A 16,157-nucleotide genomic window follows, 5' to 3' on the forward strand; every position below is an offset into this window, starting at 1 on the left:
GTTTGGAGCAGCAGAAGTCCCCCAGGTGGTGTGTGGCGTCCACCTGGGGGGTGTGAACCCACACACTGCTACAGCGCGCTAAGAGGATGCAATTCACTTAAAGTTCCATCCAAACCCTATATGTATAGAAGCATGCTCTGTGTCTGTCTGACATTATCCTCAACTAGTTCAACACCATTCTGCTCGGACCAGCGCACACTTCCCCCCCAGGGAACACTTATCCAGTTCGGCAAAATCAACCTGCTCTTGTGAATTCAAGTTACAAATGAAGGCTATGCCTAAATGTCTTTATTTTTCTATGTCTTTCAAATTGAACAATTCAATTCTCCCCTGAAAGTTTAATTTCATTGCAAGCATGGTTCTCATGTTATGGAGAGAACTAAATGATTTATGACGAGACAAAGAATTCATTGTTTTGTTATAACAAAAGCTTTATCATTGTAGTAAGGTTACTGCGGTAGAAACACGGGCAGGGCCATTTTTATAGACTGCGCTGACCCTGGTTACTGTAACCTGCCTTGAGAACCGGCCCATTAATGTGATACTACTGGAGGAAAAGCATTCAGCAGTAGACGCTGTGACGTTACACTGAACGCTGCAGGTTTTACTACTAGGTTTGGTTGTAAAGAGTTTTTATTGACGTTCTCAGACTCTTCCTGGTCAGCTTAAAGGGTGTGCCAAGTATAATATCATGCAGCTGTCATCAGCTATCATCAAACAACTCTGACTGCCTTCTTTTCAGGATTTCAGGGATCTTTTTAAAGTCCATCCAAATCTTCAACTCTTTTTTTTTTTTCGAAAACTATACTGCTTTGTTGTTGCTTTTTATCCCAATGGATCTTTGACCTCCGGTCGCCCTCCCCCCCTCCTTGTGATGCTTATTTGAAAGTCCGCTTAGAAAAATAATAGAAATTTGCGCCCCCGATGCAATTCCGTCATAATTTTCTTTATGCCGTTTGTAGTATTGCTAGTAATATAAATACCAATAGCGATTTTTATTTTTTATGAACGAATGTCAAACGGAATCCGACAGCACCACGTCAGCGCTGCCTGCGTGTGTCTCGGATGAGGGCGTGTGTGCGTGCCCCGCTTACAAACGTCTTCATGTCACACCAGGAAGTGCTCCGTAATCTCTGCTCTGCCTCTACACCGACACAGTGCAAGGTTGTTTACCTGCTGAAAGAGACCAACCATTCCATTACTTAATGCACAATTCCGTTGTGCCGAAAAGACAAATACATACTTCATGTAGGCCAATTCAATTCACCGAACACGAAGTCAATTAAGGCAAAAACAAGTTTGAGTTGAGTGCGTTCAAGGTAAGGCTTTTCCTTAGCTTCCTGAATTGATCGTGAATGGGACAGGTGTTTAATGTACCTTCAGTTTAGTGGAGCGAGGGGTATCTTTTGACAGATAGCTACCTGTTCATGCTCGTGTTGGCAGATGTTTGATTTCCCCCGGATTTCCGGATACTGTCCTCACTTGCCGTTGTCCTCCCAATCGGTGCTAGATGTAATAGGAGAGTGCTTTCTAAAGGCATTGAGAATATACAAATGCACCCTTGATATTGAAATATTGTAACAACAAATATATATATATGCATACATATATATAACCCTTATATAAATGATATAATAACGATGCCTGTTTATGCATCACGTGTGTACTTTGATCTGGAGCTGGACTGAAAGAATGTAGAATGCTGTATTATAATATTTCTTCCCTACAGGCCTATCCTTTTTGGGCGATGGCAAACACGGCCCTGAGCGATATGGGCAGATATCTAAAGGAGATGGTGAACCTTTTAGAAGATGGCCAGAGGTATGATTCTTCAACAATAAAATAATCAAGATTGAATGCAAATGTGACAATATGGCCTGCCTCACTGTAGCCTTAGAGTGTATGTGTTCTGTAGTATGTCCATGTTGCTTCATCATGGTGCAGCAGTTTCACAAATCCATGTAGTGGAATGTCTAAACATATCTTGACATAATTACATTTAGTTTTGTCGATCTCTAAACCATTAAAGTTATGCCCAAATTCCGCATTAAACTATCCAAAAAACGAATCTGTGTTCTATATTTAGTTTAGTTGTGTACTTTCATTTACCCAAATGTTTCCAACAATGTTCAACACAGAGAATTCCGTAGTCATGGTAACGGTCCATTGGATTCGGTCATCTTTAAATGGCGTCATTATCCCTTAACAATTAACTTCTGGGGTAAACACGCAGAAAGAGTAATCCAGTAGTGATCTTATGTATTTATATTATATCGACCAAGCTAAGATCTGCGACTTGTAGGGCTGTGAGTTGTGGTCTGTTGGACTTGTTTGACCACATTCTCATTTGTCGGACTGGTATTACTTTCATAAGGAAAAAAACGATGGTTGAATAGACTATAAGACAGGTGGTCAAAACAACCCGGTTTAAACAACTTTAAACTGATGTCTACTCACTGAACTGTGGTTGGTGTTGTGGGGATTCTAAAAACGGAAGGCATAAGTTCTTTATTTTCCTGCTAAACGCCTTGTAGGCTTTGCACGCATCGCAGCTTCATCCACTGCGACCCGTTATATTAAACAAAACCTAGAATCTAATCTTTCAACGTCTTGTCTTTCTCCGCTGCCCGGCGCGACATTCCTCGACTGGTGTGACCCGCTATGCGTTGAGGCTGCCTCGAGACTCTCACAGTCTGATTGGACCAGAAGTGAATCTGATCCCCACGGACGCCCTCCAAACAGCCCTCGCCTGATATTGAGGCAACTATGTAGAAGGAAAAGGAAGTGAACAAATGAAACATTTAAACTTTTGGCGTGTGTGTGTGTGTGTGTGTGTGTGTGTGTGTGTGTGTGTGTGTGTGTGTGTGTGTGCGTGTGCGCGCACAGGGAGTTGGCAGTGGAGGTGGAGACGGGCTCGTTGAGCAGAAGCAGCTGTCCCGGTCCCCTGCAGGGAGAGTAAGACCCAATCAATTGAATATTTATGATCAATGTTTTACGTATATATGTGTGTCAGTTAAATACTTCAATGTATAATGGCGATACTGTCATTTCTCTTCTGCTTTCAGTGGCCAAAATGTTGCAAACATTTGTCATCTGGTCCAAGAGCTGATGTGTGAAGATACAGAAGACGGTGATAAACAGAGCCACAAGTACGTGCTCAGAATACTGAATCTGCACTGCTTCATTCCTCTTTTTAGTTTGGGGCTTATTTTAATAATCATTTATTTCAATATACGTTAACGCTGCCTTGACAAAAATGGTCTGTTTGTAGACCAGTACCGTCTCTGAGATTTATTTTTGTATATTTGTTTCTTGTAGGCGATATTGATACTCTTTGATGTATTGTTGTAAGGAAAGTTTTTCTTATTCTTTTTACCTTTATGAACATGAAGGGTACTATGTGTGTGTAGAATCAGAGCACAATGTAACTTATTTTGTGTGTATTCGAAAACATCTGTTATACAGCAGGTTGCAGAGTGTGGGCCAAAACGGTCACATGGCGTTGTTGGGCCACTGTCTGACCGCCTACCTCTCCATGCTCAACAAGGACGGCTTCCGCAAGCTGACCACAAGAATCCTCTCAGACACCACGCTCTGGCTCTGTCGACTCTTTAGGTTTGTACCGGGCATGTTTTGTTTTTGTTCTGTGTGTATGTCATAGACGATGGAGACGTAATGACTACATTCATCGTTTTTCCAAGTTGAAGTGCTTTTTCAATCGGTAGTTGAATATCATATATATAAAGATGTCTTAAGCTCTGCTAGCTTAGACTAACTTGACGTGATGTTATTTGTGATAAGAAAATATGCTAGAGTGACCTGCAAGTTACTGGAGTGTAGAAACCCGATGTTAAGCCTTGAGACCAATGAGATGGAAGCCATATAGTTTTGTTATTTACTTCCAATGGACCGCAAACAAATGCTCCTCTGAAAGAATAAATGTTTAATCAGACTCGGGTTTCAACACTCAACATTCTTCTTGCCCTCCACTGTAGCGCTAGGGTCTGTCGTAGCACATGTTGCGTCACATTCAAGTGTGTTTTTCGGTGTGCATATTGTATTGCACAACATAATCCAGCTGTAATTTTAACTCTGATAAATTGTAATTTTTAAATCTATTCGTTGCACGTACATTCCCAAATTGTATTAACCGGCGGTGATATCTTGCAAGTTTCTCGCACTGTATTTGTGGAATTTGCTGGAAGTGCAGTTCACACCTGACTGGGACGTTTCCTCCAGGTATGAGAACAGTTCCGCCTTCTTCCACGAGGACGACCGAGAGGGCCTGGTCAGAGTGTGCAGGCTGGTGCTCCACACGCTTTATGAAGACTACGCGTCCGAGGGCTACGCAGCCTTCAGCTCCGCTCAGCCCATCATCTACCAGAGCACCTCGTCTAGGGAGGGCCTCGGACAACACGTCTGCAACCAGGTATTACACCGTGCAAGACATGGACGAGCAACGACCAACGCTACAGCAGGCACTAGACATTGTTTTCATCAAATGGTTAGAAATCAAATGCTAAAAAACAAATCTTAATTTAATAGTTTTGACAGTGTCTGTGGATACCTTTTCTATTCGTAGTGGATATAGTTTTTCGTTTTCAAATTTGTAAATAGTACATTGGACATATTCACTGTAAGCAGAACTCAAAATTGGTACCACTTCGCCCATAGGGGGCGCTGTAATCCGCGATAAAGTCCAACGATCAACTCCACTGCCTGATTGATAAATATTTCGGAAACTTGGTATATTGTCATTATATCACATGCCGAAGATTTTGGCCTCTTAGGCCCATAAGGTCTCTCTGGATAGGTTTTTCTGTACACTGTACGTTTTTGGAGAACTTCAAAACCTTCTTCTAAATAACCACTTGCCAAATAAGAGTTGAACCAATCCGATAGCCGTAATCCGATCAGATTACTAGAACAACTGGGCCCAGGGGAGACTCGTAACAAAAGGTGTGTGAGAAGTACATGTGCCTGATTTAGAGTTTAAACCTCAAAAGCTCTCGTTGGCATTTAATGTGTGTGAGGGTGTGGGTGTATGAAATCAATATTTGTCGATTGATAAACAATATTTTTCCTTCCTAGCTTGGGTTGGCCCTTTCCAGCCTATGCACGGTGCCGTGTAACACTGTCTTTGGGTCACAACACCAAATGGTAAGAAACAAAACATTCTTTATAAAAAGATTGATGTAACTCAACCTAACCTCCCGAAGGGTAGAGGGTCTTAGGTTGATTTCACCGTTTGTTCCTTCTAGGATGTTGCCCTACTGGAGAAGCTTATCAAGGAGGATCTGGATGCAGGGAAGCTCCCCTTGCTGCTGATCGCCAACGCAGGTAACTGGAAGGAACTCCGTTGTACCGTGAGTCACCATCAGGACGGGGTGGAGCGGATGTTTAAACAGTCATGACTGTTGACTCTACTGTCATTGGCTGTTACGATGCTTTGATCACACAGGTCCGCTGTTGTCCTTTTTGTCAGTAACTATATCCGTTCCCCAGGTAACTCGAGTGTGGACCGTGCCTACAGGCTTGGGCGTCTGAAGGAGCTCTGTGTGAAGTACAGCATGTGGCTCCATGTGGAGGGGTCAGTCTGCTCCTTCTGCTGCTTTGCTATCACGTCGTGAACTTGATAAGATATGCACAGTTTATAAAACACATTGCAAAAACCGAGGGGGCAAATGGTTAAGCGTGAGGGCATGTATTGTGTATTGTCACTGATAGGCCGTGTTTCATTTGTTTCAGGGTCAGCCTGGCTACCCTGGCCCTTGATGACATGTCATCCAGTGTAAAGGTAAGACTTTATTTATTTTGTATCCATGTGTTGATGGAAACTGCTTATTCCATACATTTGATTTAAGATAAAATAATAAGTTATAATGTAAACGTAACAATGCACAATATGAGTATATAAGCGTTTGCGTAAATTGAAACGGTGCATTTTCTTCTTCTCACATTCCTGACGTCATTGGATGTTCCCACCCTTCCAGAGAGCCGTCCACTGCGACAGCATGACTCTGACGCTGGGCCCCTGGCTAGGTCTGCCTGCCGTGCCAGCCGTCACCCTCTACAGGCATGAGGACCCCGCGCTGGTAGGCTGGGAGAGGGGGTGGCAATAGGCCTCATACACGTTAGTATCTGATCTGGGCTCCAGCGTTCCTGATGCATTATAGCAGAACTACTGGGGGCAGATGACTCAGACTGGGCCGAAAGGGGAAGAGTTACACGTTATTTCCTTATTTTAATAACAGTATTTCTATAGTCGGCTCTGTGTTGATTTGAAACCCTTATAGACAAAAACAAAAAAGACAGATCCCTGCCCCCAAGAACTTGATTGTTCGAAGCTAATACTGGCAGAATAAATTGTTCACACAGGATTACTCGCCATCACACTCGAGATATGAATCTAACGTCTGATTTGTCAGACTAGTGTGCATCCACTTAGTTTTATTTCACTTTCTTGTTACATTACTGTTGTAGAGGCTTCTCTGACAGGTGCTACGTAAACGTAGGTTGTGGGTATAATCTGTGATTGCTAATCTTTGTTTTGTGTCTTCCTCGTTCTTCTCTCTCGTCTCCCTGTGTGTCGCGGTCTCTCCTCTCAGTCGCTGGCGGCCGGACTCACCGCCAGCCAGCCGGGGGAGAAGCTGCGTCCGCTGGCCCTGTGGCTGTCCCTCCAGCTCCTGGGCAACGAGGGCATCGTCCAGAAGATCAGGCACGCCACCGACCTGGTGAGCAGCCAGTGCCACACGGTGCAACGCAACGAGGACTCAGCTGTCGAACCCAGACACTGATTCGCCACGTGTGCTGTGTGCAAAGGAGAATGAGTCCTGGGATTCTCACTTGATATTCAACAAACTATTGCCTTCGTAAAATGTCTGCAACATCCCAGCAGGCTGTAATTTGCACATTTCCTTTTTATTTATAATTAAGTTTTGCTGATGTATAATTCATGCTTTTGTAGCACTTTCATAAATGGTCCAGAAGCCAATAGGATAGCGGGCTGCTAGGAATAGAGGACATAATCCGCGAGGCAGTCGATATTACATAGATCTGCACATTTATGACCCTATATATTGGAAATGGTTTTGAAAATGGTTAACAGACGCTAAAGTTATGCGAAATACAATTTGATGGTCCTCTCAGTAGAAAGGAGGAAAGCGAAGGTATAAAACGCATAGCGATAGCATCTGGCAAACATCTTGTGATGAAGATGGAAGATGAGCTGGGCGGGTGTGGTCCATCCTTAACTGGGAGAGGAGGTACTTACGTTGGAGGTGTTGGTATGCCAGTAGGGGGTGCTCAGCCCTCTACAGCGTCCTCAATGCCACAGGAGAGACGGCAGGAATGTCATTGTGTTGAAGAGCTGTGGAACCCAGGCTGACTGCCTGTGATTGGTCACTGAATGTCCCAAGGCACTTGTGGTAAGTGCAACCCGGCCACAAGTGCAACCCAGCTCCTTTATCTACATGGCCACCTAACCATCCTCTTGTCTACTATCTGAACGTTTCCTTCCTCGGCCTTCCACTGTGAAGGCCAGTGTGTGTGTTGAGCATCTTGGCACAAACTGGCATTACGTTGTATTATGTAACTCGACCCTCTGTGAAGATTGACCTCGGTTCTGAATATTTGTTTCTTCGTTGTTTACCGACTGTTCCCAATGTGTTTCTTCTTTGCAGAGTAAACAGCTAATGGAGAGGCTAAAAACAGTTCCGTCCATTATAACATCGGTATGTGAGCTCTAACACATTTTTATCTTAACTTATTGATATCTTCTTTTCCAACTAATCCACAAAGAAGATTAGACCTTGAAAATCCAAAAAAATGGTCATACTCAAAAGGGTTTTTTCTTACTTTGGTTCCACTAGATTTTACCTATTTACTTTTAGCAAAGTAATGTTCTGTTCATTACAATATCTTTTTAGTAGAAACCAAATGGTTGTTATTGGAGGACATTTCAAAGTTATGTGATATTGGTTTAGAGGTTGAAGGTGTCAATAAGAAGTAGCGAAAAATATGACAGAAAATGCCCCTTATATCAGATAATTTATACTTTCCTCATTAACATTGTTTTATAGGATGTGCTTGATACAGAGATCTCGCTCCGGGAGGCTTTGACTATGGTAAAAGTCCAGCTCTTCCTAAAATGTTACTTTATTCTTTCTCGCTCTTTTTTGGTTGCTTCTTTACCACTTTTGTAATTTATTGATATCCTAAGGCGACCAGTGATGGAGCTAACCATGTAAGGTTGTTCTTGACCCAGATATTTTATTGTCAAACCTGAGAAAAATTAAAGCCTGACAAAAATTACATACCAAATTAATATAATAAATACCGGTAATTTTTTTAATCCAACTGTGGCCGTTCTCTCTGGAGACGAGAACTTTGTTCTTTCGATTACAAATTGTAGTCACAATCGAGCATCACATAAACTATCGAGTTAGAGAACTTGTAAGCAATTGATTCGAAAAATAAAATACATGCGATTGATCCGTATCAGCACATAGAACAAATGTGGCACCGTTCACTTGATCAGAACAAAAATGCACCACTGACTACCGGCAGAGTATAATGTTCATCAGAGCGCTTTGTATGTTACTGACGGCTGGACAGTGCCACGGCAGTCATAAAAGAGCTGTCAAACTAATAATGATGACATTTATTGGAGGCACAACGCAACACAAAAAACTACAGACAGAGGACTGTGTCAAACCCCCACCCCCACAGAAAAAATATAAATTGTATGCTTCGCATTAACCTTGTTTTAAATTGGCTTCCTAATGTAGTCCGTAAAAGCTGTGGATTACCAACAGCGCCTGGTATGTCGTGCCTTTTAACCTCCGAGCTCTAACCGTCTGTTGGCTACACGTTGCTAGGGGCTATTGACTATTAAACCCCCTCATGATGTGTACTCGATGCATCCCGTCTGTATGAACAGGGCTTGACCTTTGTCCTTCTCTCCGTCTACAACAGGTGGAGAATGACGTCAGCTCTCCCGAAGTTTTGTTTAGATTCTCCCAGGAAACGAGCTCTGGTAAGGGTTGCAGCTCTGACCATATAAACTTGTGTTTGGTTACTGCGGAAGCATGTGTGAAATCCGGCTTGACGACTAAATGTAAACCTGAATCAGACATTCGCAAACAGGTTTACTGGCAGTCTGTTGCTGGATCATGTGTGCTTCTTCAGCCTCAGTTTTGTCGTCATTCAAAGTTGTAAACTAGTTATGTCGTCATAAATCTTTCCCAGAGATATTGACCATAAACCTGGTGCTGTCCTCTTCTCTTTGTTTCCTCTTGTCAGGAGCGTATAATGATTTGTTGGAGGGATGTTCCACGGAGGACAGGGACATCATGGACACGTTTAATAGATGGGTACGTTGTTGTACCAATTCGGCATTATTTGCATAGATTTGTGAATGGGATTATGTGTAACAGTAATAAGAGCTGACCACAACCGGTGTGTTCCGCCTGAGGGACGGACTTCCTGGAGATCTGCTCTGTGTTCTGGCTCCGCCCCGTCACTGAGTTCCCCTCGGTGTCCCTTCCCGTACAGGAACCTTTGTAGCCGCTACCCGACGGAGTTCAAATGGGACCTAATTAGTTCGCCGACACATTTTTGTCTTGCGCGATTATTTAGCATTCATATGGGATTATATAGCGTTTATACAAAATCTATATTTATTTTGTTTATATGCTGGGGCTGCATTGAGTTCTACTCGCGTCATATCCCGCCTCAATAGTACTTCGTCCTCGCGTCGTGTATCAACCGTATCCAATCAGCGTCAACCGGTTTAGAGCGGATCCAGTCAGCTCAGATAGATCCTGTCTTGAGGCAGGTACTACCTGCCTCAAGACAGGATCTATCTGAGCTGACTGAACCGCTCTAAACCGGTTGACGCTGATTGGATCCGCTGAACAGTGAGGCAGGGCAGATCCTCTCTCCCAGGCCACACATAGCGCTCACCAGAGCCAGAAGTCCCTCCGTCGGAGCGCGCCCAGAGGAGACAGTAACGGGCCTAAACGGATTGAAGGAGCACGTGTAAATCATTGATCAAGCTGACCGATGTGTGCAGCTGGGCGAGCGTCTGGCCCGGCTGGTGCCCGTCGGCGGGGTGGACGTGGTGGAGCTGGAGGACGACGGGACCTGCGTCCGCTTCAACCCTTTAATGACCGCCGCAGGTAAATCCTACAAAGCATCGGCTCCGTTCAAAACAAGTCGGGGATTGTTTTCTTAGTGCACAGCTTCACTTATACTTTTTCTTATTTTTTATCGAAGGAAGAGTGTCTGACATTTAGAAGGAATAAATGATCTGGGTTTCATTTTAGACCTTGTAGTTTTGTAAATATAAATACTTTGTGCTTTAAATGAAAAGCATAAAAATTCTTTGACCATTACAGTGTCAGCCCATGTTAGGGCCAGGGTTGCGTATTTTTTTAAATTTTATCAAGGATATCAACGACATCACTTAATCCAAGATCACCTCGGAGGACGTCCTAGACCCGATCTGGGAGACGAGGTTTACGCGACCTAACAGGGCTCTATCCTCTTCACCGTCCCCGTGTCAGGGCTGGGGACCCAGGCGTCGGACGTGGAGGTCCTGGTGGAGAAGCTGCTGGAGCTGGTGCCTGTGCTGTCCTCCACGCTGCGCCTCAGGGAGGAGTTCCGGCGGGAGGTGCAGCGCCACAGCCCCTTCCTCAGCCTCATGGAGGACCTCGCCTGGCCCGGCCTGGGCACGCTCAGGTAGCACTCAGCACAGCCCCTTCCTCAGCCTCATGGAGGACCTGGCCTGGCCCGGCCTGGGCACGCTCAGGTAGCACTCAGCACAGCCCCTTCCTCAGCCTCATGGAGGACCTGGCCTGGCCTGGCCCGGGCACCCTCAGGTAGCACTCAGCACAGCCCCTTCCTCAGCCTCATGGAGGACCTGGCCTGGCCCGGCCTGGGCACGCTCAGGTAGCACTCAGCACAGCCGCAGCCGGGCAGCCGACGGACACCACCTCTGAGAGAGGGCTCAACAGGGTCCTACGTTTAATTGAAGCACTCTTAAGTTGAACTTGCTTAAGTTAAGCAAGTTAAAGTAACTCAAGCGCTAGTTTCTACTTGCTTATCTCTACAATGTAAACGGTATTGATATCATTATAGTTTCATTGCAAAGTATAATCGTAACATTACAATAATCATTAGGAATTAGTCCTTGTCATTGGAACTGTTCCTGTGGTGAATGATGCATGCGACTATGCTGTGTCTCCTGCCAATAATGTTTAGTCTCTCAATCTGCCAATAAATGATTGCGCTTCCATTTCTATTGTCTAATGAAACATTCGATAATTTGAACTACCGAAGGTGCATGGTATATGCAATGAGTACAAATAGGTAAAATACTGGATGTCAGAAATGTTCAAATTGAATAATCTGTGTCAGGCTGATCTGTTCCAACTCAAATAAATCCTAATCCTTCAACTAAATGGTGAACTGATATTGCACCTTGAGAACATGTTTCTTTGTCTTTTGATACCCATGATTGTGCATGTGATTCTAGGTATAACCCTCAATGGTTTGCAGACGTGTTGGAGGACAAACAACTTCAGGAAGTGGAGAAGATGAACTGTGAGCTCATGAAGAAATTGCAAGAGCAGGAAACCAGCATCCTCTTCTCCTCAGGTACTTTAACAGGCAGCATCCTCTTCTCCTCAGGTACTTTACCAGGCAGCATCCTCTTCTCCTCAGGTACTTTACCAGGCCTGTGTTCACTGTCTGAGCTGCTTCAGGTGATGGAATGGTCTGTATTCACTCTGCACTGACCGCTCTGCAGGCCCGGAGTACGGGACCGCCCGGGACCGTATCTTTGTTGGCATGGCGACCGAGGACCTGGTGAACGAGGACATATCCCACCTGGTCAACACCGTCGCCGCGCTGGGGAGGGAGATCGAGGAGAAGGGAAAGGTAACCCCAGCTCACCTCAGAGTTAGGGCCTTGGTTTAATGAGGATCTCTGTATAAAGATAATACCAATCCTAGAGGGCACCACGGTGTAACGGACATACGCGGGCAAACCTTCTCAGAAATCATGCCCTTAGTCTGACTGTCACATCTAACCTTGGACATTTGGGAGTTAAACTTCTTTTGTACTAGCTTACAGCTTAACTTACTTCTGTGGAGAACGGTACAAATATTTGCGTCTAATGCATATGACCAAGCAGAGAGAGTAAACCAACCCGTGAACATCTGCAGTATCTCACCTGCACTACTGGAAGGTCTTCTTAAAGGTGCAGTGGGTACAATATTGTGGCATCCAGCGTGACAGACTTGGCATAAATTGACTATAATATTCATAAGTATGTTTTAATTAGTGTATAATCACATGATGATAAGAATCATGTTTTTCTGTTATCTCAGAATGAGCCCTTTATATCTAAAGTACATAGGAAGTGTGTCCTTTCCACAGAGCTATTTCCTATAACATTAACATTAAACATGTCGCTATGAGAAAGATACACATTTATATACACAATACCAACTGGCACTTAACACAATACAGGCCAATTCAGGTCGCTGTATTCTTTGGAGGGGAGAAGAAGGGTATTCAGTAAGTCTGCTAGTTGCTACAGCATTTTATGCACTGGCCCTATAAAAGACCACTGTAAATATATTTTATCTGTATGTATTTCATTCAAAATTTGTACATTTACCTCGATTTTTTTTTTTCTTTTTTTTTTTTTTAATCCTGTATTTATTGCTTGCTATAAAATGTGAGAATACATACCACCATACAGAGTTGCTTGGCTAACTTGGTTTCCCTGCCTTGCAGTTATTTGAGAACATGGCTGAGGTGGTGCAGAGAGGCATTCTGGAGGCACAGCTACAGCTGCAGAAGGACAGTGAGAAGAGAATCCTTGAAGAGGTGGGTTTATTCACCTTATTCTTTCCTAGGAAAAAAAGTGTGTGTGTGTGTGTGTGTGTGTGTGTGTGTGTGTGTGTGTGTGTGTGTGTGTGTGTGTGTGTGTGTGTGTGTGTGTGTGTGTGTGTGTGTGTGTGTGTGTGTGTGTGTGTGTGTGTGTGTGTGTACCAGTGAACATATTATGATGAAAAATGTATGAGTCAAGTTGTTCATTGCCTGTCATGATGTTCTTCTAGAAGCATGCGAATAGTCAGTTTCCACCTCCTTAAATTGAGAAAAAAACGTTGCAACCTAAACCCCCCCCCCCCCCCTTATCATAGAGACAGTGTTATGCCCTTGTTATGAAGCCCATCATTTAACCTCCATATCCAGAAAATTGCAAGTTTGAATCACAGCTGCATATTGCTTCATTGGGTTTGCCGGTTAGCAGAAATTGAGAGACAAAGACACAAGAGAAGAGACTGAATAGGCTTTAAACTAGTCCTCGCCGTGTCATTGTATTAGATACGAGAAAGTCTTTGTTTGTGTGGGTGTATTTTCTCATTTAATGTTTACGGTTTGAGCGTCCACATTATTCTTTCCGTGTATGGAGTGTATGTAGAGTCTTCTAAAGGTTGTATCCTCTTACTAAACTCCAGGGAGTGTTGAGGCAGCTTCCCGTGGTCAGCTCTGTGCTGAACTGGTTCTCCCCCTGGGAGGCGTCTGTGAATGGAAGGACCTTCAACCTGACAGATGGTGAGCCATCCCAGCGCATTTGTTTGTTCAGGGAACAGTTTATGAATGGATATCTCTTTCCGGCCCACTTAAGTCGATTTTATTTGGATTTTATTTGAAAATCGAGAGAGTGGTATTTCTAAACATTTGGTCAAAAGTCAAAGTCAAAGTGTGTTTATTGTTGGTACGTATATATTATAAATATTGTTAGCTTGGCTTGTTTTTTTTTTATGTTTTCTTTTTTGGCTTTCCATCATATATTTTAAATTGTAATTTTTTGTGTTCATTTCGGGTTGCTAAATGAACACACCGAAGGCAGCATTGCTGAGTTTATCCTTCCAGTGTTTCCAATGGCCCTAGCCTTCTCATAATGTGCATCAACTGGGAGCGGTCCTGTTTGCCCAGCGCCTGCGTGTGTGTATTATCTATTTTCTTACTGTTTGCTTATGAGTTGGCAGGCGAAAGGCCTTGGGGACATTTGGTGATTCTCCTAAAGACCAAGGTTGGGAACCACTGCATTGAACAACCTTATGTTCAATTCCTCAGGATTATTGGACTCTACTGAACCTACGTACTCCAGTAAAGACCAAACCAGTGCGCTCCATCTCCCAGACACACCAACAACATTATCCAGCAGACTGCAAGGTAAAGGTTGGCAAGTCTCTGTTCTCTTGACAAGCCTATACTGCATAAAGCACTCATAGAAAATAAGAAAACCAGGTTATATAAGCCCAAACTGATATTTTGTGGGTTTCTTTAATATCTTCTTGCCACTCAATGTATACTTTGTTTGTAGTTGAGCAATTTTTTACATATTGTCAGAGTTAAGTCTGATATAGGGAGCAACAACTGATCGGGTCTTAAACTAAGGATGCTCACAAATGTATGTCTAGTGCGAGATTACTTTTCGTGTAAACCCACGCACAGTAGGCTGACAAGGTCGTTTGGTTTCTAGGTCGCAAGTTATTCCTCCATTCCGAAGACGCGGGTACTGTAACCAACCCAGGCAGGGACTCAGCAGACACTGCAGCGGACGAGGCCGGCGTGTCTTCCATGCCTGCAGCGGCCCTCAACACCAACCCCTTCAGCCCGAGCTCTCCCGGTCCCCCCTCTGTCGACGCAGACCAGCGCCCAGAGCCCCACGCCGGGCCAGTTGTGAGGCAGGACGACTCACTGACCTCCAGAGAGGGACGGCTGGATCCGACGGCCAGATAGGGCAGCTCTCCTCTTTGTTTTTGTCGGACCGGTGGCTAACGTCTGTCAAAGTCGGTCTGCAGCGTAGTGAATACTTTAAAGTCCAATCACGTCACAAACTCAACGGTTGGGTCTTGTCTTTGAGCTCGGGGCCGACTCACTGCAGCGATGGGGAATAGTGATACGTCTCTGTGTTGCCCGAAGGTCTATGTCAGTCTTTTTACATATTACCTTCCAGTTATATACTACTAAAAAAAATTGATATTTTATTAATTTTGTTTCAATAAATTACAGATTTAACACAAAATATTTAATTGAGAAACTGAAGGGAATAAGGGTCACAAATATATATATTTATTTGGGTTTCCTGGTGTCTGATGACAATTTGCACTTTCTATTTTTATTTTTTGGGACGGCCTAGTAGTTGTGAATGATTTGAAGTCCCAAGTAGTGTGCGATTCAACCTTTATAAATTTTCTGCACTGCATACAGTAGGAGCTAATATGAAGGAATGTTAACAATTATTTAAAATAATATTTTGTCCAGAGATGTTTGAGAGGGACACTTAATTATGCAAATGTATTATCTTGAAATTATCATTTAAGTACTTTTGATAGTAATATGGTGGAGGTCTTTATTTAAAAAAATCTGCTATTGTGTGATCATAATGGCAAACCAAATAACTATATGATAAAGTGCAATCATTAAACATACTTGTATCATTCTCAATGTTATATATCCTTCCATTTTTGTCATTAAAATAATCGAATTAGCCCATTCTGTCCATTTCTGTCAATCACCATTAGTTATCATCACATTCTATGACGGTATTAATGCATAAAACACTGCTGTAAGAGCTTGCATTCATACTCTGGCAAAAATTTGCTAATATATGTAGCCTACACGTCCAATCACAATGCTGATAAGACTACCCTCTAAAAAAACATAATAAATTAATAACATTTGCAAACAAATGAATAATTCCATTTTTAAACCACTTTCGTGAAATTAGAGTTCACGAAGTACAATGTAATACAACATGAAGTATCTGTCGCGCTAAAGCGCTGTACCGAACAAAGCAATGTACATGCGCAATCACTTTTTTAAGTTTAGATGTCGTGACCGCGCTTCTCCAAGGTTCGGTTGGCGTGACCGCAGTTGGTTAGGTAGGGTTCTTCTTTAATAATTCGTTTTTTTTATATTATGAAAGTAGGTCGAGTCGCAATGTGTTAAAATTATATAACAATGTGTTATAAAATATTTATACAATAGTAATAGTCGATAAAGTCAGAAATCGCCTCCTATAACTGATATATTGTAAAAAGAATGTGCCCTATCCCCCACGGCCTCAT

At 43.3% G+C, this 16,157-nt stretch overlaps 1 protein-coding gene across 4 annotated transcripts; it reads left to right on the top strand.

Moving 5' to 3' along the window:
- Positions 1-1,043: 1,043 nt before the first annotated feature.
- On the top strand, positions 1,044-15,579 carry pdxdc1 (pyridoxal-dependent decarboxylase domain containing 1). Of its 4 annotated transcripts, none has more exons than XM_030341978.1 (24): positions 1,044-1,319; positions 1,730-1,821; positions 2,887-2,955; positions 3,066-3,149; positions 3,466-3,615; positions 4,240-4,429; positions 5,092-5,160; positions 5,262-5,340; positions 5,506-5,590; positions 5,749-5,797; positions 5,994-6,095; positions 6,609-6,734; positions 7,683-7,733; positions 8,082-8,126; positions 8,977-9,037; positions 9,304-9,374; positions 10,076-10,181; positions 10,569-10,743; positions 11,540-11,727; positions 11,813-11,943; positions 12,808-12,900; positions 13,536-13,632; positions 14,158-14,256; positions 14,567-15,579. In XM_030341978.1, the coding sequence occupies exons 2-24, from the start codon at positions 1,748-1,750 to the stop codon at positions 14,824-14,826; spliced, it is 2,454 nt and encodes an 817-aa protein (XP_030197838.1). In that variant the 5' UTR covers positions 1,044-1,319; positions 1,730-1,747; the 3' UTR covers positions 14,827-15,579. The 4 variants fall into 4 exon arrangements, with proteins under 4 accessions (XP_030197838.1, XP_030197858.1, XP_030197848.1 ...); XM_030341998.1 differs by having other exon boundaries at positions 11,540-11,661; XM_030341988.1 differs by lacking the exon at positions 8,082-8,126.
- The last annotated feature ends 578 nt before the right edge of the window (positions 15,580-16,157 follow it).

Source organism: Gadus morhua, chromosome 2 (genome assembly GCF_902167405.1).
Source record: "Gadus morhua chromosome 2, gadMor3.0, whole genome shotgun sequence".
NCBI lineage: Eukaryota > Metazoa > Chordata > Actinopteri > Gadiformes > Gadidae > Gadus > Gadus morhua.

Bases quoted from the DNA above. Each gene is read 5' to 3' on its own strand.
- pdxdc1 (XM_030341978.1), top strand. From the start codon at position 1,748: ATGGCAAACACGGCCCTGAGCGATATGGGCAGATATCTAAAGGAGATG. The intron at 4,430-5,091 runs GTATTACACCGT...TTTCCTTCCTAG, and splicing joins GACAACACGTCTGCAACCAG to CTTGGGTTGGCCCTTTCCAG. The intron at 5,341-5,505 runs GTAACTGGAAGG...TCCGTTCCCCAG, and splicing joins GCTGCTGATCGCCAACGCAG to GTAACTCGAGTGTGGACCGT.